The sequence below is a fragment of the Microcaecilia unicolor genome, chromosome 5, assembly GCF_901765095.1.
Source record: "Microcaecilia unicolor chromosome 5, aMicUni1.1, whole genome shotgun sequence".
Lineage (NCBI taxonomy): Eukaryota > Metazoa > Chordata > Amphibia > Gymnophiona > Siphonopidae > Microcaecilia > Microcaecilia unicolor.
Genome location: NC_044035.1, coordinates 175,451,846 through 175,478,680, shown reverse-complemented (window position 1 = coordinate 175,478,680; position 26,835 = coordinate 175,451,846). Strand labels below are relative to the sequence as shown.

The 26,835-nt window shown below is 44.7% G+C and overlaps 1 protein-coding gene across 1 annotated transcript in view; it reads right to left on the bottom strand.

Annotated features, from left to right (window-relative positions):
• Positions 1-26,835, bottom strand: part of VAC14 (VAC14 component of PIKFYVE complex) — a 573,384-nt gene that overhangs the window by 83,594 nt on the left and 462,955 nt on the right. The window contains exons 17-18 of the mRNA XM_030203598.1: positions 14,900-14,979; positions 10,376-10,526 (exon numbers count right to left, since the gene is read on the bottom strand). Of these exons, the coding sequence (XP_030059458.1) occupies positions 10,376-10,526; positions 14,900-14,979 (231 nt within the window). The remainder of the gene's footprint in view (positions 1-10,375; positions 10,527-14,899; positions 14,980-26,835) is intronic.

Here is a 26,835-nt window from a genome sequence, read left to right as displayed (position 1 = left end):
ATCCAACATAACACGGACCTATCAGAAGGGACCTATCAGAAGGGGCTTGCCCACTAACAAAGCAGAACTGTTACCAGGCAACGGAATGCGACATAGAACTCACCTATCAGAAGGAAAAAACAGAAGAAGGGAGGAGCATTCAGCTGTAGAATGCCTCATTGTCTGAGCAGCACAGAGAGCAGACGAACGCCGCTGGAAACAGAGAATATCCCAGCACTGGGTATGTACACAAATATTGTTGTTGGACCCGGGGAAACAGGAGTACAGCGTGCCCCTCGCCATCTGCAATGTGCGCCGCCACCTGCAAAAATTAAACCCGACCTAGCCTGCATCACAGACTGACCCAGGCGGGGGGAGGAGTAGGGAAACACGCTCCGCGTGTTTCCCTACTCCTCCCCAGCCTAGGATTCGGTACAGACTGGCTGGCAAACTGCTTGAATATACAAAACCGCTAACTCCTTCAATATACAAAACCGGAGGCAACAAAGAAAAAAAAAACATTATCACGCACGTGCACATAACTGGAACACCTCCCCCCCTTCATCTTCTCACGAACCAAGCAACCCAGGACGTGCAAAACCATCCCCCGCCTCAAAAAACCTGTCACCCACCTCGAGGATGCACACACCGCGCTGCTTCCCGCTGCGCATTCGTCCTGCATTCCTCCTGCATCATTCCTACGCTGCTGCCCTATAACGAACCGAAAGAGTGGCATACTCTCCCTTCCGCAAACCACACCACCCAAAACAAGACGCCGCTGCTTGCCACAAGGACCAAAAATACCATTAAAACCGACGGCCCCAGACAGTGCTGCTCTCCCGCCAACCAACAAAAAACATCCCCGGCATAAGGCAACCCCTAACCCACCTCAAGGATTCCCCGACCTCAATCACCCCGGGAAAAGACAGCGCCGCTTCATACAGTGCTTTTCGCATCAAAGGAAAAACTACAGGAGAAAAAAAAAAACTACATGCTAGCGCCCGTTTCATTTGTTTCGGAAACGGGCCTTTTTTACTAGTCTGTACATAAAACGCTACCTCAACATTCTGAAGACAACCTGCTGAAGCCATCTGCAAAATCCCTAAACAGTTCGTAAGTTCATGGTGGTGAAGCCATCCAACTCACCATGTCTCTCTGCCCCGCCCTCGAGGGCGGAACACAGAGAGTAAAGGGATCCATAAAGGCACCCCTACCAACTGGCAACCCCCTCCAACAAACAACGACCCAGGCAGGGGGAGTGTTTCCGTACTCCTCCCCCTGCCTAGGAATCGCTACAGACTGCTGGCAAACTCCCCAACCACATGACCACAAAAGCCACCCGCAACCCCCCCCCCCACACACAAACACACACACACACACACATAAACACACACACAAACACACAAACAAACGCAAACACACGCACACACAAATGCAAACACACACACACACGCAAACACACACACACACGCAAACACACACACACATAAACACACACATAAACACACACACACACACACACATAAACACACACGCAAACACACACACACACACAAACACGCAAACACACACATAAACACACACAGAAACACAAACACACACAGAAACACACACATACACACACAAACACACACACACACACAAACACACACACAAACACGCAAACACACACACACACATAAACACACACACAAACACACACACACACACAAACACACACACACACACACACATAAACACGCAAACACGCAAACACACACATAAACACACACACACACACACATAAACACACACAAACGCACACGCACACAAACACACACACAAATGCACACACAAACACAAACATAAACACACAAACATAAACACACACAAACACACACACACACACATAAACACACACAAATACACACACACAAACACGCAAACACACACATAAACACACACACACACGCAAACACACACACACACACATAAACACACACACACGCAAACACACACACACACATAAACACACAAACGCACACACACACAAACGCAAACACACACACAAACACACACATGCACACACACAAACACACAAAACACACACAAACACACACACAGAAACACACACACACACAGAAACACACACACACACACAGAAACACACACAGAAACACACACATACACAAACACACAGAAACACACACATACACAAACACACACACACACAAACACACAAACAGCCTCGACGGTGCATCTCTAAGTGCCCCCCGCCGCATCGCCACAACAACCCGTGCAACGGGACATCAGAAAGCCCCTACCCCCTTCCCTCCTCGCCGCATCACCCAACCCCTCCCCCTCCGCTTCACCAAGCCCCTCCTCCCCACAGACCGCCTCGCCACCCGCGACCGCTAATACAAACTCTGTCCGGCGGCTGCTGCTGCTTCTATTCAGCAGCAGCAGCCCATACATAAAGAAAACAAACAAACAAAAAAACAACCTCCTAAAACGCACCTCCGTGGAGAACCATCTCACATTGGCTGACGTCTCTGCAGCCGCTCCTCCTCTCCCCTCAACGTCAGTGCCCCTGCCGGAAGACCCCGAAGAAATGCCGAGGCGTCAGAGGGGAGAGGAGGAGCGCATGCTGAGACTTCAGCCAATGTGAGATGCTTCTCAACGGAGGTGCGTTTTAGGAGGATTTTTTTGTTTGTTTTCTTTATGTACGGGCTGCTGCTGCTGAATAGCAGAAGCAGCAGCCGCCAGACACAGTTTGTATTAGCGGTTGCGGGTGGCAAGGGGGTTGATGAGGGGGGAGGGGCTTGGTGATGTGCCACGATGGGGGGGTCGGGTGATGCGCGAAGGGGCGGGACAAGGGGCTTTCTTTGGGTGCTGCGCCGGCTGGGGGGGGAAGTGGGGGTCTCGCTGGACATGGGTGGCTGGAAGGAAGCAGGGGGAGGGGAGGGTCGCTGCACATGGGTGGCTGCAGGGGGGGCAGGGAACAGGGAGATAGGGATGGGGCTCCACACACCGCATGGGTGCCTGCAAGGGGGACAGGGGATACAGGATGGACACTGCAGGGCGGGCAGGGAGACAGAAGGGTTGGTGGTCATCAGGGGGGTCAGGTGGGTCGATGGACATGGCTGGCCACAGGGGAGGAACAGGGAAAAGGGAGAGGAGTGTCCTCTGACATGGGTGGCTGCACAGGAGAGGAGGGTCGTTGGACATGGGTAGCTGCAGGGGGGCAGGGGGACAGAAGGGTCGCTGGACATGGCTGGCTGCAGGGGGGACAGGGGAGAGAGGAGGGACGCTGCACATGCGTGCCTGCAGGGGGACAGGAGGGATGCTGAGGGGGGGGGGGCTGAGACCACATGGGTGGCTGCAGGGGGAGCAGGGGAGACAGGAAGGACGCAGCAGGGGGAGAGGAGGGTTGATGGGCATGGGTGGCTGCAGGGGGAACACGGGGAGAGGAGGGTCGCTGCACATGCCTGGCTGCAAGGGGGCAGGGGAGAGGGAGGGGGTGAGGGGATTCCTCACACCACACACGCAGTCACTCATTCTCTGTCTGCCACATACACTCTCACTCACACACTCACTGTCTTTGTCCCTTTCTCTCACACAGTGTCACACAGAAACACAAACTCTGTCTCTCACACACTCTCTCTCGCACAAACACATACACTCTGTCTGTCTCTCTCTCTCTCACATTCTCTCTCTGACACACACGCTCTTTCTGAAACATTCACTCCAAGGAAAACCTTGCTAGTGCCCGTTTCATTTCTAACAGAAACGGGCCTTTTTTACTAGTATTTTATAAAGGCACATAGATACCCAAGTGTCTTTAGAAAATATGCAAAAAAACAGGGGCTTTCCTGCCCTATTATCTAAGTTCATAATTATATAATTACACAGGACCAGTGTTAGGGAGGTGCAAACAAGGCAAATGCCCTGGACCCCATGCCACAAGGGGTTCCAAAGTCTGCCCAAAGCTTAAGAAGGCAAAGCCTGCTGGCAGGCTTTCGGGTCCCCTTTCAAATTTCTTCTCTGGGCTCCAGCAAGTCTAACAGAAGCCCTATGTATCAGTGTGGGTATGTGTGCTGTACTCTAGTAGTGAAAAAAACATTGGAAACACAGGGCCATGACTCAAAACTATCATGAAATGTGCGACAACCTGTAAACATCGGCAGCAAACTGTAGCAAATCATGGTGTTTGCTACCAATGTCAATGGTAAATAGTTAAATGGAGGAGTGTCCTAATGGTTAGAGGGGTGGACTTTGGTCCTGGGGCACTGGGTTCAATTCCCACTACAGGCACAGGCAGCTCCTTCTGACTCTGGGCAAGTCACTTAACCCTCCATTGCCCCAGGTAAAAATAAGTACCTGTATATAATATGTAAGCCGCATTGAACCTGCTATGAGTGGGAAAGCGTGAGGTACAAATATAATAAAAATAAATAAAAATATCCTTGTGATTGATTGCTGGTGGATTTAAATACTAATATTCTATGAGTTGTCAGTCAAAATGTGCAGAGTGAAGTATTCTTGCTTTTACTGGGGGGGGGGGGGGGGGGGGGGAGGGGAGGAGCACAGAAAGAACAGACTGTAGTCTGGTTGGCTTGATATCAGAATTAGTGGATTTGGTTAACAGCAGCACCAAGGGCACATTTAAAGTGTAAGGGATGATATACCTTAAACCTTCTTTGGGAAGGTGGAACACACATACAAAAACTTAGATTGTGAGCCCTCTAGGGACAGAGAAAGCCCTTGCATATAATGTGTACAGCGCTGCATATGTCTAGTAGCGCTATAGAAATGATTATTATTAGTAGTAGTAGTAGCAGTATCTGATAAGTGGTAGAGGGTCTCTAGCTATCTTGCTTCTAGTCTATAATGTGTTATCAAGAACCATCACCAAAAGACAGTCACTTGGAAAGAAAGGTAGAGGAAGCAAAACAAGGCTTCATGAAGAGTACTAGAGGAAAATAAGACCTCAGTGAGAAGAATAAAAAAATAATTCCGCTACCCAAACAAGATTCTGAAGATATACAAATATTATCCAGTCATTTGACAAACACACCAAGAGGAAGGGGTTTATAATCTCTAGTTGGCCTGACATTCTAGCAATGTACAAAAAAAATTCCCAGTGTTCAGGAGCTAGCAGCCTGGCTGGTACCCTAGTATACAACGAAGAAGAAAGCGTCAGCCAGGAATTGGCAGCCTGCTTGATATTCTGGCACCCTACCATTTCTTAGAGAAATCAGCTGGCTTCTACACATACTAAAAGGAAAGCAGACAGTGTTATTAGACACCACTATGACTAGATCTTTCCAATTTACTATATAGCCTGAATTCTAGTGGGAAGAGGTAGAAATTAAACAAAGCTTTGCAGTTTATATTCCAAAACGCTGAGTGAGACAATGCTATCCAAAAAGATATAAATCTATAACTGCCTATAACTGAGGAGCCTCAATCAGATAACATGACACAGGTTCATTTAGCAATGTAGAAAACAGCACCTCTCCTGCTGATCCAGAAAACTTGGATGTAATCACTTTCTTGCCATAAAAGGGGCATCAGTAAAATCTATTAATATAAAAGTACTAATTTTTATTTTATAACAAACTTTGAATATAGCTTAGCTTTGCATTCAGAAAAGGCCTAAAATCCCAGTGATTCTGTCTGAGTGAGAATTACCATTTATGATATATCTGTTTTAATAGATCTTACTCCATTTGTTGTCCAAATATATGTTATTTTGCAGATTCTAGTTTGCTTTGCTGTTCATATATATATTGGTTATTTTTTGATTTGCTATGATTTTTAGTTGGGAAAGGTGAATTAAGATTTAAATTAAACTAAACCTATGGATCAGATATTCTATAAAGAAAAGTATATTTCTACTTTTCTTTACAGAATGATAGCATAAGTGGCAGAGAATGCACATATCTAGGTTCGAACCTGATAAGAGGAGTTTGATTAATATATGTAAAGTTAGTTTGGAGGTGTCCCTTTAAATTGATGGAAAAAATGTCCAACCCATATATGAAATATATATCTCACAAATGGAACCTCAAATTTTTTCCATCAATTTAAAGGGACACCTCCAAACTAACTTTACATATATTAATCAAACTCCTCTTATCAGGTTGGAATATTCTTTATAGAGTTTGTATTCTCCTGTAGTTGTTAGAGCATATCTAGGTTCGACCATGTACACCAGTTCTATAGTAACATAGTAGATTACGGCAGAAAAAGACCTGCACGGTCCATCTAGTCTGCCCAACAAGATAAACTCATATGTGCTACTTCTTGTGTATACCTTACCTTGATTTGTATCTGCCATTTTCAGGGCACAGACTGTAGAAGTCTTGCCTAGCACTAGCCCCACTTCCCAAACACCAGCCCCGCCTCCCAATCTCGGCTAAGCTTCTGAGGATCCATTCCTTCTGAACAGGATTCCTTTAAGTTTATCCCACGCATGCTTGAATTCCGCTACTGTTTTCATCTCCACCACCTCCCGCGGGAGGGCATTCCAAGTATCTACCACTCTCTCTCCATGAATTTAAATATAAAATCCATCTTACACTCCCCCCACCCAAAAAAAATCTGTATGTGTGTGTGTGTTAGTATACTGTGTCTAAATATATACATGAATATGCATATATACATATATCTATATCTAGCTGGTATAAATGCCTACACCTTGATATATTCATGAACACATGTAAATGATAGTATCCTATAATTTAGGCACGCTCCCAAAGCTAAGTTACTTACCTGTAGCAGGTATTCTCTGAGGACAGCAGGCATATATTCTCACATGTGGATGATATCATCTACAGAGCCCAATACAGACACTGCCAAGTGCACTGTCACTTTAAATTTTTGAGGCAGTGCCCCCACTGTGCATGTGCAGATAGCTTACTGCCTGACACTTGAGTGAGGGAACAGCAGTAGAGTACTAAAGGTAAGAGGACAACTCCAAGGGGAGGTGTGAGGGATGTGAGAATACTACTACTACTACTACTAACTAGCATTTCTAAAGCGCTACTAGGGTTACGCAGCGCTGTACAATTTAAACATAGAAGGACAGTCCCTGCTCAAAGAGCTTACAATCTAAAAGACAAGAGAACAATCTAAAGACAAGTGAACAATCTAGAGGACGAGTGAACAGATAATCTGATAGGGAGGATAGATTGGAGGACGAGTGAGCAGTTAATCTGATAGGGTGGATAGATTGGGCCATTTCATATTTCTAGAGCGGTTAGGCGCCGAAGGCAGCATTGAAAAGGTGAGTTTTAAGCAGAGATTTGAAGATGGGTAGGGAAGGGGCATGGCGTATGGGTGAGGGAAGATTGTTCCAGGCATAGGGTGAGGCAAGGCAGAATGAGCGGAGCCTGGAGTTGGCAGTAGTGGAGAAGGGTACTGAGAGAAGGGCTTTGTCCTGTGAGCGGAGGTTGCGGGCGGGAACATAGGGGGAGATGAGGGTAGAGAGGTAGTGAGGAGCCGCAGACTGAGTGCATTTGTAGGTAAGGAGGATGAGCTTGAATTGTATGCGATATCTGATCGGAAGCCAATGAAGTGATTTGAGGAAAGGGGTGATATGAGTATATCGGTTTTGGCGGAATATAAGACGTGCAGCAGCATGCTGAACGGATAGAAGGGGGGATAGGTGGCCGAGTGGGAGGCCGGTGAGGAGTAAGTTGCAGTAATCAAGGCGAGAGGTAATGAGAGCGTGGACGAGAGTTCTGGTGGTATGCTCAGAGAGGAAAGGGCGAATTTTGCTGATGTTGAAGAGGAAGAAGCAAACAAAAAAAACAGCACCACGGGCCTTTAAAAATGGAACACAGTTCTTTAATGAAGGAGCCTTGACAAAAAGACCCGACACGGGCCGTGTTTTGGTGACTAGCACCTGTGTCAGGGATCACAGTGATGACGTGGAAAACTTGGGGAATAACTCGAATATATTCCTCTACAATATATTATTCCTTACCCCACGTCTCATATAGTAAAAGCTACAAAGCACCAAGGCACCAAGTTTTCCACGTCATCACTGTGACCCCTGACGCAGGTGCTAGTCACCGAAACACGGCCCGTGTCGGGTCTTTTGTCAAGGCTCCTTCATTAAAGAACTGTGTTCCATTTTTAAAGGCCCGTGGTGCTGTTTTTTTTGTTTGTTTTTTTTTTGTTTGGACTTTAGTTTGTACTTCGTTCCCTCTCTTTTGTTATATCGAAGAGGAAGAAGCGACAGGTCTTGGCAGTCTGTTGGATATGCGCAGAGAAGGAGAGGGAGGAGTCGAAGATGACTCCGAGGTTGCGGGCAGATGGGACGGGGAGGATGAGGGTGTTATCAACAGAGATAGAGAGTGGAGGAAGAGGAGAGGTGGGTTTAGGAGGAAAGACGAGGAGCTCGGACATGTTCAGCTTCAGGTGGCGGTTGGACATCCATGCCGCAATGTCGGATAAACAGGCCGATACCTTGGCCTGGGTCTCCGCGGTGATGTCAGGTGTGGAGAGGTATAGCTGGGTGTCATCAGCATAAACATGATATTGAAAACCATGAGACGAGATCAGCGAGCCCAGGGAAGAGGTGTAGATTGAGAAGAGAAGGGGTCCAAGGACAGATCCCTGGGGAACTCCAACGGATAGTGGGATGGGAGTGGAGGAAGATCCATGGGAGTGTACCCTGAAGGTGCGGCGGGAGAGATAAGAGGAGAACCAGGAGAGGACAGGGCCTTGGAACCCAAAAGAGGACAGCGTGGCAAGAAGTAAATCATGATTGACAGTGTCAAACGCAGCGGAAAGATCGAGGAGGATGAGGATGGAGTAGTGACCTCTGGATTTGGCCAGGAGCAGGTCATTACAAACTTTAGAGAGTGCCGTTTCAGTCGAGTGCAGGGGGCAAAAACCGGATTGAAGTGGATCGAGGATGGCATGAGAGGAGAGAAAATCAAGGCAGCGGCTATGAACGGCACGCTCAAGTAATTTGGAAAGGAAGGGTAAAAGAGAGATGGGGCGGTAGTTGGAGGGGCAGGTAGGGTCAAGTGAAGGTTTTTTGAGGAGAGGTGTGACAACGGCGTGCTTGAAGGTGTCAGGGACAGTTGCAGTGGAGAGAGAGAGGTTGAGGATGCGACAGATGGCGGGGGTGACAGTATGGGAGATGGTGTTGAGTAGGTTGGTGGGGATGGGATCGGAGGAACAGGTGGTGCATTTCGAGGAGGAAAGAAGGCGGGAAGTTTCATCCTCGGTGATCTCAGGAAAAGAGGAGAAAGAGACCTGGGTAGGTTGGTTGAGGGAGAGGGTTAAAGGGTGAGGAGGTGGTGGTGGCTTGGTCGTGAACTCAAGGTTGATCTTATGCACTTTGTCGCGGAAATAGTCGGCCAGTGATTGAGGAGAGAGAGAAGGGGGAGTAGGAGCGGGGGGCACTTTTAGGAGGGAGTTAAGGGTGGTGAAGAGACGACGAGGGTTGGAGCTGAGAGAATTGGTCAATTGGGTGTAATAGTCCTGTTTTGCACGGAATAGGGAGGAGTGGAGGGAGGATAGCATGAATTTGTAGTGGAGTGGGGGGGAAAGAAGATTAGGAAGGGACAGGGCAAGGAAGAGAACATGGACAGGGGCCATGGGTGGTGACTGAGGTGTAACAGGTGACTGTATAGTGACTGAGGTGTTAAGCAGTTAACAGGTGTCAATGGGTGACTATGTAATGACTGAGGTGTTAAGCAGATAGATAGGGCTTGAAGCCTGCTGTCCAACGGAGAACACTTGCTACAGGTAAGTAACTTAGTTTTCTCTGAGGACAAGCAGGCATAATATTCTCACATGTGGGACTCACTAGCTACCAGGCTCACAATATGTCAGTGTCAATGTATCTCTTATATACTGCTATATCCCCTCACAGGTTCACTGTGGTTTACAGACAGGTTTTTAATACAAGTATTAAAATAAAGAATAATCAACAAAATCTAAAAGTAAACCCATCAAGTCAAATCATTAACAATTATCAAATCAGTTTCTGTTGGTCCTGCGCTTGAGCATTGAGTGGGAAGGCATCCACGCATGCATGGTGGGGGCATTGCCTCAAAGATTTAAAGTGGCAGTGCATTGGTAGTGTCCGTACTGGGCTCTGTGGATGACATCATCCACCACGTGAGAAAATTATGCCTGCTGTCCTCTGAGACCACCACCCACACCCACAGGTAAAGCACATGCTTTTAAAGTATGGTGCATACTTTTCCATTCGTCAGTATTCTATAAGAGGTCATTTATGCAACTTCTTGCTGTCTAAAACTAGGCAACTCCTTACAAAATTATCTTCTCTTTATGGTATAATTTTATAGGTCACCAATTTTATTGAGAAAAAAATCACCAACAGTGCAACCAATCTGAGTCTCACCAAATGTTTCATATCGGTACTCACGTGGTGCGCATGAGATCAGGGTTAGGAACACACTGCAGCCTGTGGGACAGGAGCTGGAAGGCGCTGCTCTGGGGTAGAAGCATCAGCAGTCCATACAATGCCTTGATTAGATATGGGTTATTTTCCACATCCAACAACTGCAACCGCAAATCTACAGAAGAAGCATCAACATAATTTAAAAATGAAAAAAGGGGCACGAGAAGGAAGTCTGATTTACATGTGCTATTATGTAACTTCCTGGAGTGTCCCCTAGTCTTTGTATTTTTCGGAAGAGTACACAGTTTTTTTGCATCTACCCGTTCCCACACCATTCAGGATTTTATAAACCACCATCATACTTCCCCTCCAGATGTCTCTTCTCCAAGTAGAAGAGCCCTAACCTCTTTAGCCTTTTCTCATGTGAAAGTTGTTACAATCCCTTAATGACTTTGATCGCCTTTCTCTGTACGTTTTCCAGTTCTAACATATCTTTTTTGAGATGTGGCTGCCAGAACTGCAAACAATATTCAAGATGCAGTTTACAGAGGAATTATATTCTTTGTTTTATTCTCTATTCCTTTCTTAATAATTCCTAACATTCTGTTTGCTTTCTTGGTTGCCACCGCACAAGTGAAATATTTCAATATATTGTCCATGGCTTTTCCTCAGTGGTAACTCCTGATATGGTATATGTAGCTATAATTTGGGCTATTCTTCCCAATGGGCATCACTTTGCCCTTGTCCACATTAAGGGCCCTGTTTACCAAGCAGCATTATAGGCACGTTAACGTTTTTAACACACGTTAACCACGTACGCACGTTAACCATGTATGTGCCTACAATATCCCTATAGGCTCCTACATGTTTAGTGGGCGCACTAAAAACACTAACACACCTTAGTAAACAGGGCCCTAAATTCCATCTACCATTTGGATACCCAGTCTTCCAGCCTCCCAAGGTTCTTCCTATCTTACAATCCCTGGTGGTCTAGGAGTGTAGAACAACTTACTCGATTGAAACTATAAACATCAGACCAAATAACTGTGTCCTTATAACCAACAGGTCTGACAAATGAAAGCAATTCTACTTCATACTGATATCAATTTATTTAGGAGGAAAAGACCTCAGTAGTCACATGCATTCCGTAAAAGGCTCTAATCTTACAGGCCAATATTACTGGTTGCAAATTGTGACACCCTTCTCATTCATAGGTCAAAAAACTGAGGTCCATGTGTGCGGAGGTTATTTGGCTTGGAGGTAAAACATAGTATTTTATTATTTAAATTATTATATATATTCTGGCTTGGATACTATTTAGGTGATTCTAAAGAATTTCCAGGCTCTGCTGGGTATGATGAAGATGCAGCATTTTATATCTATGTTGATGATATTTTATTAGTTTTCCCTCAAAGCCCTTCTAATATTGATCTCTCTGCTCTTCAATCTTGCTTAGACAAGATTGCTTCCTGGTTAGCCAACACGTTTGGTGATGAACCCTTCAAAATCAGCTGCTCTTTGGATTGCCGGTCAGTGCTTCATTTCCTCCCTTGTTCCTTCCCTTCATAACACTCCTCTTCAGCTGGTACAGTCTCTTGGATACTTAGTGTTATCCTGGATTCTCAACTATTTTTTCATTCCCATATTTCTGCTACTGTTGTGCTTTCAATCTCTTCACATTATCCAGTCCTTTCGTGCCTATTTAGAGGATGCTTCTTGTGCCACTTAATTAATTAATTAGGATTTATTTACCGTCTTTTTGAAGGAATTCACTTTACTTTATTCCTTGGTTTCTTCCCATTTGGATTACTATAATATTGTCTACTCAGGTCTTCCTAAAGCTGCTCTTAAAAGGCACATCATTGGCTTCCTGTCCCTTTTTGTGTACAATTTAAGGTTTTTACTTTGGTTCACAAGGTTCTACACACTGAGAATCCTTCTCTTTCTGCTCTTATCTCTCATTTAGGCCCCTGTGCTCTGCTCTTTTTGCTATGTTTTCCTCCTGTTCACTGTTCTTCGAATCTACTCGCCTCAGCTTTCTTCTGCGCAGCCCCTTTTCTTTGGAATGCTCTCCCTGCTGACCTTCATGGTCAGCAATCTTATTCCCATTTCCAAGCTGTTCTTAAAGACCCACCTTTTTTTCAAAGCTTTTCGCTCCCTGGTCGTTAAGTGATGCCTCCATGCTCTTTGCCCTGGAACCGACCTGTACTTATTCTCTTTCTATGCCATCCCTTTACTACTTTTTATGGTGTTCCTTTCATGCATTTTAATGTTTATTTTTGTATTGTGCACTGCTCTGATTTTTATTGAAGGACATTATATCAAGTTCTTAATAAACTAAAAACTAATCAAACTTGTGGTGTGCAGAAGCTAGATTCTATAAGAAAGGAAACTGTAGTGATTGTTTTCAAACACAACTACTGGTCAGCTTATAATGTTAGTAGGGAAATGATATTACAATGAAATGAAGTTTATAAATTAGAAAATAATTTGAAAAATGTATTAACTCTTGATTGCAATTTTTCAGAGCATATAGTCCTCATATTCAGTAACACCAATGTGCTTTATTATTCTGGATTGTGAATCAGGTTGGTATAATGTCTGCAGTGTAGACCAGTGTCTTGACTCCTTTACCCCATTTTAGTAAGGATCTATATCATGCTTGTCCTTAATCAGTTTTATAAATAAACTAGCCGTTAAGCCCATAAAAACGGGCGAGTATTGCAGCCCTCCTCTCTCCCCTGGCCTCACCTCGTCTACCGATCCTCCCCCCCATATCCAGCGACCCTCCTCTTTCCCTTGGCCTCCCCCCCTCCCCCCATGTCTAGCAACCCTCCTCTGTGCCCTGCTCTCACCCCAAGTCCAGCAACCATGGCCTCTCCCCCCTGCCCACCCCCCATGTCCAGCTACCCTCATTGCCGCCGCTCCCTCCCCCTCCGTGCCCCCTGCACTGACCTGACAGCGCCTCTCACCTCCATGTGAAAGCGCTACAGGCAGCAGCAGATCGCTCTGCTGCTGCCTGCAGCGCTTCCACACGGAGGTGAGAGGCGCTGTCAGGTCAGTGCAGGGGGCCCGATAAGGAGGGGGGTGGGAGCAGTGGCGGCGGGGATGGGGGGGAGGGTGGAGGTTGTTTCACGCGATGTTCCTTTCCAGGCGGCAGTGGCGGCGTCCGACAATTCGACTCCATTTCCCTCTCTGTTCCGCCCTCTGACGTCATGACGTCTTGACGCGAGGGCGGGACAGAGAGGGAAGTCTATACTGCGCATTTGCAAGTGAGTACGGTCACTTGCCGTTTATATGTTTGATGCACAATGGGAAACATCTCTTGCTACTTGTGAACAGTTTGGGTAATTATAAAAAGCTGGTAATCATGATATTTTTTTTTTTTACACGTTGTCACAAAGTTCCTGTCTCAGAGGATATTTAACTACATCTGCATTGACTTGGGAACCTAAACATGCCAGACTTGTTGGGAAGTCCTGCACCTGGACTAGCTTGTTACACACACTGTAACTTAGACTACTTCCTTATATCTTGATTAACTTTACAAAGAACTTGCCTTTAGTTTAGCCACCCATTTATTTATCCCAACTGAATTTGTACCGCGAATCTTGTCCCCATCTATATATCTGCATTTTTTGGCCCCTCAGCTATATGATAAGCATTAGTATCACAGCATTAATGATAGCAGTTGTGATACTAATGCATTAGAAAAGCATTAGTTTCACAGCAGTGTTATTTGAATGTTCTAATTGTGTGCTTATCGATAATCCATCACTATTACGCTTACATCATATTATATTTCTGTTATTTGAATTTCAGTGCTGTTAAATGTGTATATTTTTTATCCTGTTTCAAGGTAGTCCTATTAGGTTTCAGTTTGCTGTTTTCCTCTTTCATTGCACTTATGTTATACGTGTACATTTTACTATTGTTATGCTGTTAACAAAATTGATGTTAAACTGTACCTACTGTACACTGCCTTGGGTAAATCTCTTCATAAAGGTGGTCAATAAATCCCAATAAAGAAATAATTTTCAAAATAGGTATATTTTAAAAAGAATATTTACATTTCTACTGACAAATAGGTGGGCTATTTGAAAACTGCCCCCATTAGGTGCAATATGCTCTGCTTGAACCCCAATATTATTTTCTGTTATACTTACTGGAGGGTTCTGCCTTTTAACATGACTGTGAACACAATACTGATAAATCACAAGGCTATTTTACTTTTTTTGAAAAATAATTTTGTGAATGAATATATAGGTTGGCATAGCAGTTATTATAACAAATCATTTGCTATTATTCCTTATTTCACCAGTTTTTAAGCCCCATGCATCTTTCTTTGACATGCAAGCAATTCATAAAATAGAACTATGCACATGTAAACATCCAGAACACAAAATAAATATGTAGCCATACCTTATATAAGCATATAAAAACTTCAGCCATACCATAAAAATGTATACATACAAAGACAATTTCACATGTATACAAACAACTATCTGATATTCTAATTAAAGAGGTAGAGGTATATGAGTTTCTTACATGTAAAGATTGGACACTCGATGAGTTGCACCAATTTATCAACTTCTGTGAGGAAATCCACAGTAACCTCCAGGTCTCCACTATATGTTTTGGTTAAGGTAGTTCCATTAAAGAGAAAACAGAACACATGCACAATGGAGATCAGCTCTTAGGATTTCCCACCCACTGGAACCTGCAGTGGATATGCAAAACAATTGAAATTGAACTTGAAATAAAATAGTTTTGGCACAGCAGCTGATCACTAGTACTAGAGTCACCTCATTTATCTCTAAAGGAGGATTTCATTCCCTACCACACATATTCTCCCTCCCTAAGTTGTACCTTGAAGGTGGTGGGGGTAGATGAAAAGAAAAATGTGTGCAGAAGATTAACTGTGTAAACTAGTTAGTAGTGCCACCAAGCAAGAGACCAGGGTTTCACTGTGATGGGATGTCAGTTGAGCTCTGGGGCCAACCTGGGAAGAAGATACATTTGCAGAGCTAAGACACCAGCCTGTCTCAGTGCTACCTCAGAAAGTTGCCTTCAGAAGGCAGCACAGGCAGGTGTACAGCGTGAAAAGAGTAACAAAGATAAATTGCCATGACATCCGCCCTAGTAAAACAGAAAGGAGACGACTGCTATCAAAGTTTAGTTTGAGAGAGGCTGCTGAATTAAATGGGTAGGTAGAAGAGCACAGGGTCATCATTTGCCTGAACTACATGCTTGTCAGTATCATGCCTTCATCCCCCTTCTTGTAGCAGCTGCTCATTATTAAGGAGCTCGTTTATTTGTTGTTTAGAGGGGCTGGAGTGGTTGTGGTACTGGCCCAAGAGAGCCTGTGGATGGATACACATTGGTCGAGTTGGGGTGAACTTGTATTCCTGTGATTTAGGGGATGGTGAGACAGAGGGGCCTCAAGTGCTGCTGCAAGAGTGAAGGATCAGGGCTTGATAACTTGTGTTGGTAGGAAAAATTGGGAGTGTGTTGTTAACTTCTGTGGCAAACAGTTACATAAGAAATAGAGGACTGAGAAGCTGGCAGTTTTGATTTATTTGTATTTTTCACTTGTTAAATTTGAGTATTTTTCAAAATTTAGCATTTATTATAAAAATGACATTTATGTCTGATTAACTGAAGCAATTTCAACTTCAATTTATTAGAATTGTATCCCACAGTCATCAGAGTTGGGAACTCAAGTTCTGTGGCTTACAAAAGATAAGTAGATATACAACAAGTACAGGTCAAGGATGCATAACAACACAATGAGCAAAGGAGTTGTGGTTACAAGAATGGGGGGGGGGGGGGGGGGGGGGGGGGAGAGATCTGGTTTACAGTACACTATTCCTTGGTTTGAGGCATGAAGCCCATAGGGAGTGAATGGGTCCTGGGTGGAAGAGGGTGGGGTATGTGATCATGATTACCAGGTATACTTTGTAACACTGATCTAGTTCACATTGATCAACAGAAATTTTCAATTACGAAAACTTTCATAGCTGGTGTCATGTCGTATGTCTTTGCACAAAGCATTGTATGGAAAGATGGTGGTATGGGCCAATTTATAGACTATCCCTTTATAGCTGGGGAAGTGGACTACTAGGTGGTCTCTCTGCTTCTTCTTGAGATTTGGTAGTGGTAGTTCTACTAATTACATCATGTAGCTGGGTGCATTGCCATAGACAACCTTGTGTATGAAAGCACAAATTTTGAAAACCACTCTTGCTCTAGTTGGTAGCCAGTGTAGGGATTGCAGCAACGGTGTGGCATGATCGTATCTGGATGTGCTGTAGATCAGATGTACAGAGGTATTCTGTATTGTTTGTAGATTTTTGAAGATGTACTCTCTGCATCCCGCAAATACTGCATTGCAGTAGCCTATCTGGGACATGACAAAACTTTGGATCAAGATGCAAAAGGTATTTTTTGAAAAACAGGCCCTTAGTCATCACAGTTGCCATAGTGACCTGAATACTTTTGACATTAAGGCTGACACTTGTGGTTCTAATGTTAGGTGTTGGTCAAGTATTATACGCAGCACTTTGATGCTGGTGTCCAGAGAGTATTCTGTTTGATCAATAGAGAATCTGTTGCTTACTGTTAGCTTGATTGGGCTGGTTATTGTCATGAACTTCGTTTTATCTCTGTTGAGATTCAGCTTAAAGGTCATGGCCCATGACTCCATCAGAACAAGCGCACGTTTGATGTCTAGTACATCCAGGATGTTGTTCACAAAGAGGATGAGTACAGTGACATCATCAGCATAGATGTATGTATTAAACCCGCTTGCCTCCAGTTTCTGGCCTAAGGGGGCCATCAGAATGATAAATAGTAATGGACAGATGGGGAACCTTGAGGCACTTCACATTCCGGGATCCGTTCAGATAGACAGACATCCTGACATCTTCATGTGGTAGGATCTGTTACTCAGGAATCCCTTAAACCAGGATAGTACCTTGCTTCCTATGCATAGGTTGTCTAGTAGGTTTAGCGGCATCTCATGGTTCACCAGGTCGAATGCCAAGGACATGTTGGACCGGAGGATTATGACTTTCCTACCCATGCTAATCTCCTTTCTCAACTTTGCCACCAAGGATGTTAGAACACTTCCCACGTTGTAGCTAGGTTGGAAGCCCAATTGAGAACTGTGCAGTATTGAAAAATGCATCATATATTCCAGGAGCTGTGTTGTAGCTATGCTTTCCATCACCTTGGTAAACAGGGGGATGGAGGCCATGGGTCTGTAGTTGGATACTACATCCTGCGTGATCTTCTTATTTTTTGGAATGTGGGATAGGATAATGCCTCTCTTTTCTTTTGGGAACTGGCCCTTGTGAAACAAAGATGATGTACTTGGTTAGTAACATAGTAGATGACGGCAGAAAAAGACCTTTATGGTCCATCCAGTCTGCCCAACAAGATAAACTCTTATGTGCTACCTGTCCTTTTCAGGGCACAGACCGTATAAGTCTGCCCCGCAATATCCCCACCTCCCAACCACCAGCCCCACCTCCCACCAGTTGGCTCTGGCACAGACCGTATAAGTCTGCCCATCACTACCCCCTCCTCCCAACCACCAGTCCCGCCTCCCACCACCGGCTCTGGCACAGACCGTATAAGTCTGCCCATCACTATCCCCGCCTCCCCCCACCGGCTCTGCCACCCAATCTCGGCTAAGCTCCTCAGGATCTATTCCTTCTGAACAGGATTCCTTTATGTTTATCCCACGCATGTTTGAATTCTGTTACCGTTTTCATCTCCACCACCTCTCTCGGGAGGGCATTCCAAGCATCCACCACTCTCTCCGTGAAAAAATACTTCCTGACATTTTTCTTGAGTCTGCCCCCCTTCAATTTCATTTCATGTCCTCTCGTTCTACTGCCTTCGCATCTCCGGAAAAGGTTTGTTTGCGGATTAATACCTTTCAAATATTTGAACGTCTGTATCATATCACCCCTGTTTCTCCTTTCCTCCAGAGTATACATGTTCAGGTCAGCAAGTCTCTCCTCATACGTCTTGTAACGCAAATCCCGTAGCTTTTCTTTGCACCGCTTCAATTCTTTTTACATCCTTAGCGAGATACGGCCTCCAAAACTGAACACAATACTCCAGGTGGGGCCTCACCAACGACTTATACAGGGGCATCAACACCCCCTTTCTTCTGCTGGTCACACCTCTCTCTATACAGCCTAACAACCTTCTAGATATGGCCACCGCCTTGTCACACTGTTTCGTCACCTTCAAATCTTCAGATACTATCACCCCAAGATCCCTCTCCCTGTCTGTACCTATCAGACTCTCCCCGCCTAACACATACGTCTCCCGTGGATTTCTATTCCCTAAGTGCATCACTTTGCATTTCTTTGCATTGAATTTTAATTGCCAAACCTTAGACCATTCTTCTAGCTTCCTGAGATCCTTTTTCATGTTTTCCACTCCCTCCCGGGTGTCCACTCTGTTACAGATCTTAGTATCATCCGCAAATAGGCAAACTTTACCTTCTAACCCTTCGGCAATGTCACTCACAAATATATTGAACAGAATCGGCCCCAGCACCGATCCCTGAGGCACTCCACTACTCACCTTTCCCTCCTCCGAGCGAATTCCATTCACCACCACCCTCTGGCGTCTGTCCGTCAACCAGTTCCTAATCCAGTTCACCACTTCGGGTCCTATCTTCAGTCCATCCAGTTTATTTAAGAGCCTCCTGTGGGGAACCGTGTCAAAAGCTTTGCTGAAATCTAAGTAGATTACGTCCATAGCTCATCCCTGATTCAATTCTCCTGTCACCCAATCAAAGAACTCAATGAGATTCGTTTGGCACGATTTCCCTTTGGTAAAACCATGTTGTCTCGGATCGTGCAACTTATTGGCTTCCAGGAAATTCACTATCCTTTCCTTCAGCATCGCTTCCATTACTTTTCCAATAACCGAAGTGAGGCTTACCAGCCTGTAGTTTCCAGCTTCTTCCCTATCACCACTTTTGTGAAGAGGGACCACATCCGCCGTTCTCCAATACCTCGGAACCTCTCCCGTCTGCAAGGATATATTAAACAAATCTTTAAGAGGACCCGCCAGAACCTCTCTGAGTTCCCTCAATATCCTGGGGTGGATCCCATCCGGTCCCACGGCTTTGTCCACCTTTAGCTTTCCAAGTTGTTCATACACACTCTCTTCCGTGAACGGTGCTCTATCCACTTCATTCTCATTTTTACTTTTTCCAGTCCATCGTGGTCCTTCTCCAGGATTTTCTTCTGTGTATGAATGTGTCAGCACAGACCAACAAATGTAGAAAGCAGTATCTAAGATTTTAATTGAAACAGATGACTAATTATGCCTAATGTAGCCATGTTTTGTCATGCAGTATCAGAAGCAAAACTGTATGAGCAAGACAATAAAAAAATTAAAATCACACAGTAATAGTCATTCACATACAAATAAACAGATAAAAAATTATGAATAATAAATGTACAAATAAAAAAACTACATGGAACAAATCATATCAGAACCATGCAAAGCAGTTAAGAACATGCAAAAAAAATATCAGAATGAAAGCATTAAAAAGGGGTACTGGTTCCAAGATGGCGCTTTGACCGGACGCACCTGTGTCTGCTGCTGAGGTGACTCCGTTGTTTTTTGCTGGTTTCGCTGCTTCTGTAACCTACTTGATGGGGAAACGGAGGGGGAAAGTTAAGGAGCATTCCTCGGCTCCTGAGGCATCTTCGGCGTTACGGCAGACGACTCTGCAGTTTCCAAAGCAGCTACCGGGACCTCGGGGAACTTCGACCCCCTCTGCCGCTCTCGACGCATCGGCGTCGATTGAGAGCGCTAACGGAGCTTCCTTGAGCCCTGTGGAGCGCATTGCTCCGCCTCAACCCGGAAGGGAATTGCTGGCAGCCCAAGCAGGGACGGAGAATGAAGGTGTTCAATCCAAACTGCTCGAGGGAAGGTCTGCAGCGATAGAATATGAACCCCAACCTAAAGAAGCACTTTTTCAATCAGCTTTACAGGTACTTCCTTTAGATATTGTTTCTAAACTATCTCAAGTTGGTGCTCAAATTCAACCCCTTCCTGGAATTTCTGGCGTGGTTAGACCTGCAATTGTGACATTAGAGTCACTATGGGACATGGTACACAATATTCAAATCTCTATGCAACCTACATTAAAAGAGAACACTGATAATATAAGAATTATTTCTGAAGCTGCGCTACTCCAAGCATAGGTATCTGCGCAGCAGGCCTCGAAATTGGAAAATTTGAATACCAAATTGCAAGAAATGGGAACTTTAGAGACTGTTTTGGTTAAGGACAATATTTTTCTTCATAAACGAACAGAATACCTGGAGAATCAGATTCGGAGACTTAATCTTAGGTTTCTAAATTTCCCTAAGTCTCCTTTAATTTCACCTGTTGAAATGGTCAAGAAATATATGGTGGACATTCTTGGAATGGACAAGGATTCGTTGCCCCCCATAACACGGGCCTACTACATCTGGAACCCACAGGGGGGTGATGGAAACCCCCCAGTGGTGGGGGATGGAATGAATTTAACTTCATTCCTCGAGAGTTCACTGGAGATTATTACTCAGAGGTCTACTATGCTTGTTACTTTTGTCTTGGAGCCTGACCGCAATGCTATATTAAGACTTTCCTTAAGACATTTAGAAAACTTGTTTATGGGCTCAAAGGTTCGTGTTTTTCCTGACCTCTCAAGCTAGACGCAGGGCCTTTTTGGAACTGCGTCCTAGAGCGTTGGCATTGGGAATAAATTTTGTATTACGATTTCCTTGTATATGTAATTTAATGCTTGAGGGCAGACAGTTTCAATTTGTTGACCCTAAACAGTTAAAAGAATTTCTTGATGCTAGAGTAGATATGAATGTTGTATGCCCTCCATAAAATAGCAGGCTGGGATCATTAACCCCGAGGTAGCAACTGGTGGGGATTATTTTTTTCTTTTTTATTGCCTTTTGTTATTTATATTTCTTGATTCCTGGAACCAAATGTTTCTTAATTTGTGGACGAATAGGCTTTAAGTGTTATTCCTTTTGTATTTCCTGTTGTTAATGCCCATTGCATATTCATAATTTGTAGTGAAATAATGATATATACTAATAAATAAAATAAAATAAAAAAAAGCATTAAAAAGAGCAATATCCAATTTCAAAAAAGGTTTTGTATGGTGATCATTTGTCATATAAACCTTGAGAAAACAGAGTTAGGATGATTTGCTGGAGAAACTCTGAAGGACTTGCTGTAGAGCTGAAAGTAGTTTTTTAATGACTTTTGTTTTTTAGTTCTTATTGTTTTTGAAACCTTGCTGTTATATTTATTGACTTGATGTGATAATTATTTTAGAATTGAGCCTGATTGTTACTTCTAGAGGGAAGCATGCTTTTTTTATTTTACTTCTCTATGTACTGTTATTAATTTTGTTTGCATAAGCTGTACACTCACTGATAAAATTGAGTATTCACACAAACTTATTCCATTCTTATGCACAATGATTAATAATTCTGCCCACTTGTCACATCCTGGTCACTGTACAAAGCTTTTTTGACATTGGATGCTGCTGTTTTAATGCTTTTATTCTCATATTTTTTGCATGTTCTTGTTTGCATGAGTCTGGTATGATTTAGTTTATGTAGTTTTTTAAATGTATATGTTTATTATTCATAATTATTTTTCTATTTACTTTAATGTGAATGACTATTTCTTGGTGAAATGTGGTCATGTCAGGCAAAAGTATTTATGTATTTGAATTAAAGTCCTGAAACTGCTTTCTATATTTGTTGGTCTGCTGTTTTTGTTCTGCTGTGTTTACACTGCAGATCTTCTGTCACTCTTGTGTTCCCTGATTAAGAGACTCCTGAAGCAGGCCTTGGTGGTCGAAACTCGATTTGTGTCGAGTCCATTTTATTGTGAATAAAGTCTCTGATGTGAACTGTTTCAGTATATTGGACATTTTTATTCTGCATTATCCTTTGTGTCACCCCTTGCTGTGTGTGTTTTCTGGTGACTTTTTTGCAGGGGATCTTTGTTCTTCTGTGTTAGTCGATCCCTGGTTGAGGTGCCCTTTTACTAAGCAGCAGTAAAAGGGGCCCTAGGCTAGGGGTGGCAGCCATTTTTGTTGCGCGCCAGGGCCCCTTTTACTGCAGTGGGCGAAAATAACCAAAAATGAAATGGCTGTGCGGTAAAGCTCGCACTTGCCACGCTGTCATTTCGAGGGGTGGCACTTACCGCCACGTACTGAGGTGGCGGTAAGGGCTCCCACACTAACTAGGCAGTGATTACTGCCGGGTAACCCACTGTGGAAATATTTTTTCAATATTTCTGCTAGGGCCGGAAATGGAGCGTGCTGGGGGTGGAACTACGGCAGGCATCTGCGTTGGGCCAGCGGTAGCTCCAGGTTGCCACATGGCAACCCTTTATTAAAATGGTCCCTAACTGTGGCTGAGGAAGTGACGTCACGAAACGGCATGGCTGCATGCTAGCTGAGCTCCGTATAATCCGCGGAGATTTATAAGCTAAATAGCCTGTTTCAAGCGGCGAAATAACTGCAAAACACGAGCGGAGGAGAGCGCAACACAGTGGGATTAAATTTCCGATGCAGACGGAGACGGAGAGACTGCATTTCTCCCGCTTTGCATTTACACCGTTGGCGCGTGGCGAAAACAAAATGGCGGCCGCAACATCGAATCGCCCGGAACGGGCGATCGCGGTAGCGGAACTGGTAGAATTAACACCCGCAGGGGAAGCACACACCAATAAAGATCAGGAGGAGCCCGAGGAAGAAATGGGTCCGGAGTGGCAGAAGTGGCTTCAGGAGATTCGGGCAGACCTGAAAGCAATGCGAGGTGAGCTGGTGACTATGGGGGCAGATCTCAAAGGTGAAATAAGAGAGCTAGGTTCTCGATTGGAGGAGGCAGAAAATCGGCTTGATGCCCAATCAGAGGCACTCGAGACCTTAGATCAGCGAACCACGGAAAGCCAGCTGGCCCACCAGCAGGTCCTCGACAAGTTAGAGGATCTGGAGAACCGTAGTCGCAGATGTAATTTGCGGTTTCGTGGCCTGCCAGAGTCCCCTGCCTACATTGACTGTGAGGATACTATACAAAGACTGACGAGTGATCTGCTAACAGCTGGAGGTACAGCAATAGAACCAACCGCGATCCTCATTGAGAGAGCTCACCGGGCATTCAGCTCCCCACGTGCCAATCTGCCTAAGGACATAATAGTGTGCTTTAGAGACTTTAAGATGAAGGAGCAGGTGGCAAAAGCGGCACGACAGACCCCAAATTTTAAGTGGGATACATACACAGTTGAAGTGTATCAAGATCTGGCAGCCACTACATTGAAGCGCAGAGCGGAACTCAAACCAGTCACTAGAAGACTTCAAGAACTGGGGATCCGGTATAGATGGAGACATCCATTTGCGCTAGTATTTTATAAAGAGGGTAAAATGCAGCACATAAGAACACTTGCAGAGGCGAAAGAAGTGCTGCCAGAGGAAGTCGAGATGGAGACATCAACCCCGACGACAGCAGCAAAGAGAGGCCCAACCCGGGTGATACCGCCTAAATGGCAACGAGTAGGCAATGGTCAGCGACGCCTAAAACGCCAACAGTCGGCAGCAAAAGTGACCTGATTGAGAAGCACTTCACTGGGAAGCCTCGGTTAAGGAGCAATTGTTGAATTGGCAAAAAGACAGAAGTTGATTGAACGTGCGCTCAGTGGCAATGCTGCAAAAAAAGAAAAAGTTGGACCTTAGGAAGTGATTGGGTGATGTATTTTGTTTTGTTAATACTATGCAAACACCTGTTATGTTGTTCTGTTGTCACTTAAATTTATAGAAAGGTAAAAATTGCAAAGAGATAAGGCTTTACTCAAAGATGTAGGAGCCTCCGCGGAAACACGGACTGAACAGCTTACACTTCCTTCTAGAATGCCCTTAGTGATATACAGGGGCAGCTTTCTAAAGAGGGGAGGGGGGAGGGGGGAGGGAGGGAAACCCTGGGATAGGGACAAGAAAGAGGCCTATCAGGATGGTAAGGGGAGGGCTCATCAGAGGAAACCACTAGGAAATAGGCAAAGAAGCATAATGACTCAGAGATTAGCAGGCAATAGAGCAATTTATTATGACATCTTATGGCAGATATCAACCTACTACTGATTAATGCCAGAGGGTTGAATATCCCGAGAAAGCGACAACTCCTGTTTAGGGAAATGCTCCGTTTGCGAGCAGATGTGGTCCTGGTGCAGGAGACCCACTTGCTGTCCAGACATGAATATTTGTGCTACCATAAGAAATATCCCCATATATATTTTGCGTCCAATAGCGACAACACAAAGAGTAAAGGGGTAATGATGGCATTTGTAGGTGATAAACCTTGGAACATACTTAAAGTGACCAGAGACAAGGGGGGAAGATACCTCCTGGTAGTGATGTCGCTGTTAGGACAGATCTTTACTATAGTAAACGTGTATGGGCCGAATGCACAGCAGGAGGGTTTTTTTTCAGAGTTGGACCAACTGCTCCAGAAACATGTAGAGGGCTCCCTATTGGTGGGGGGGGATTTTAACCTTACCATGCAGGCTCATCTAGACAACTCCTCGAGTAGCATACAATATGGCCGAAGAGATAGAGCAAAATTGTACGAATTTGTGAATCACTGGCACCTAATAGACCTGTGGCGGCGGGTACACCCAAGAAAGCGCAGCTATACTTACTATTCTGCAGTACATAAGTCATCCTCCAGGATTGACTACTGGCTAGGAGAAGCAGCGATAGCAGGATTGGCAGGGACACAGCAGATTTTACCTAGAACTTGGTCAGACCACTCTCCGGTTCTGATGCAGCTGACATTACCCAATACGCGAGGGAGACAGAAAAGCTGGCGTCTGGATGATGCTCTTCTGCAGGATCCGGCTAATCTAGTTAGCATTGAAACCAATATTAAAGAATATATCCAATTCAATGATAATGGGACAGTTTCACCGATAATAGTCTGGGAGGGATTTAAGGCAGTTATGCGGGGTCACCTCATAGCGCTGAAAGCACACACTAGGAAACAGCGGATGTTAAAAGAGGCGACTCTCCGGAAACAACTAGAACAGGAAGAAGCCAGGCTTCATAGTGGTGGATCGGAACATAAGCAGGCGAGCTTAGATAGAGCTAGCCGGCTGCGGGATCAAATCTGTGATTTGGAGCTGGCGGATATCTCCGAGAGTCTTCAGAAGGCTCAACAGACTCACTATGAATTTGGTAATAAGGCTAGCCGTCTGCTGGCCTATAGGCTAAAACAGCAAGCGAACCGCAACATAATTGCGAGCCTAAGGGATGAGGGAGGGGACACCCACACAGACTCTGATTATATAGAACTAGCATTCAAAGACTTTTATGAGAAGTTATACACCAGAGGTGAGGAGACAGATCACATAGAGATAACAGATTACTTAGAGGGGTTGGAGCTTCCAAGACTGACATCTAGTGCCACTCAGATGTTAGCGCACCCTATTGAAATGGAAGAGGTTATTCACGCTATTAAGGAGCTCCCGGCAGGTAAGGCTCCAGGACCCGATGGCTTCACTGGCAAATTCTATAAAACATTTGGGAAGCTGTTGGCCCCGCTGCTATTGCAAGTGTTTAATTCCCTAGAGGATAGTCCGGGGCTCCCCCCAACCTGGAATTTGGCTAATATTACGGTCATCCACAAGCCAGGGAAGGACCCACAGCTCTGTGGATCTTATAGGCCTATCTCACTGTTAGGGATAGACTATAAGATCTTCACAAAGATTTTGGCAACACGACTGCAAAAACATTTACCCTTTCTAGTTCATGAGGATCAGGCAGGTTTCGTGCATGGGAGACAGACATTCGATAATATACGTAGAGCACTACATTTGGTATACCATGCACAGGACACGCGGTCTCCATTATGCATTCTGTCACTAGATGCCGAAAAGGCGTTTGACAGAGTGAGCTGGTCCTTCTTGTTTGGAGTGCTAGATAAAATGGGATTCACTGGGCGTTTCCTCCGCTGGCTTCGTCTAATATATAAAACCCCTCAGGCCTCCATTAGAGTAAATGGCAGACTGACAGAGCCCTTCAATTTATATAGAGGAACAAGGCAGGGATGTGCAATGTCCCCCCTGCTTTTTGCCATTGTAATGGAGCCACTGGCGGTTAGGCTTAGGGCACATCCAGAAGTAAAGGGGCCACGATTGGGAAGAATTGAAACGCGGACGCTTCTCTTTGCAGATGACGTCTTGCTGATGCTAAAAGATCCTGAGACCTCCTTTCCGAAAGTATTAGAGATGCTAAATGCATACGGGAAAGTCTCGGGGTTTAAGATTAATCTGGACAAATCTGAAGTGCTTGACATAAATATTCCCATTGAACAAAAATCCCGTCTGCAGCAGGCAACTCCGTTTCGATGGGCATCGCGATACATTCGATACCT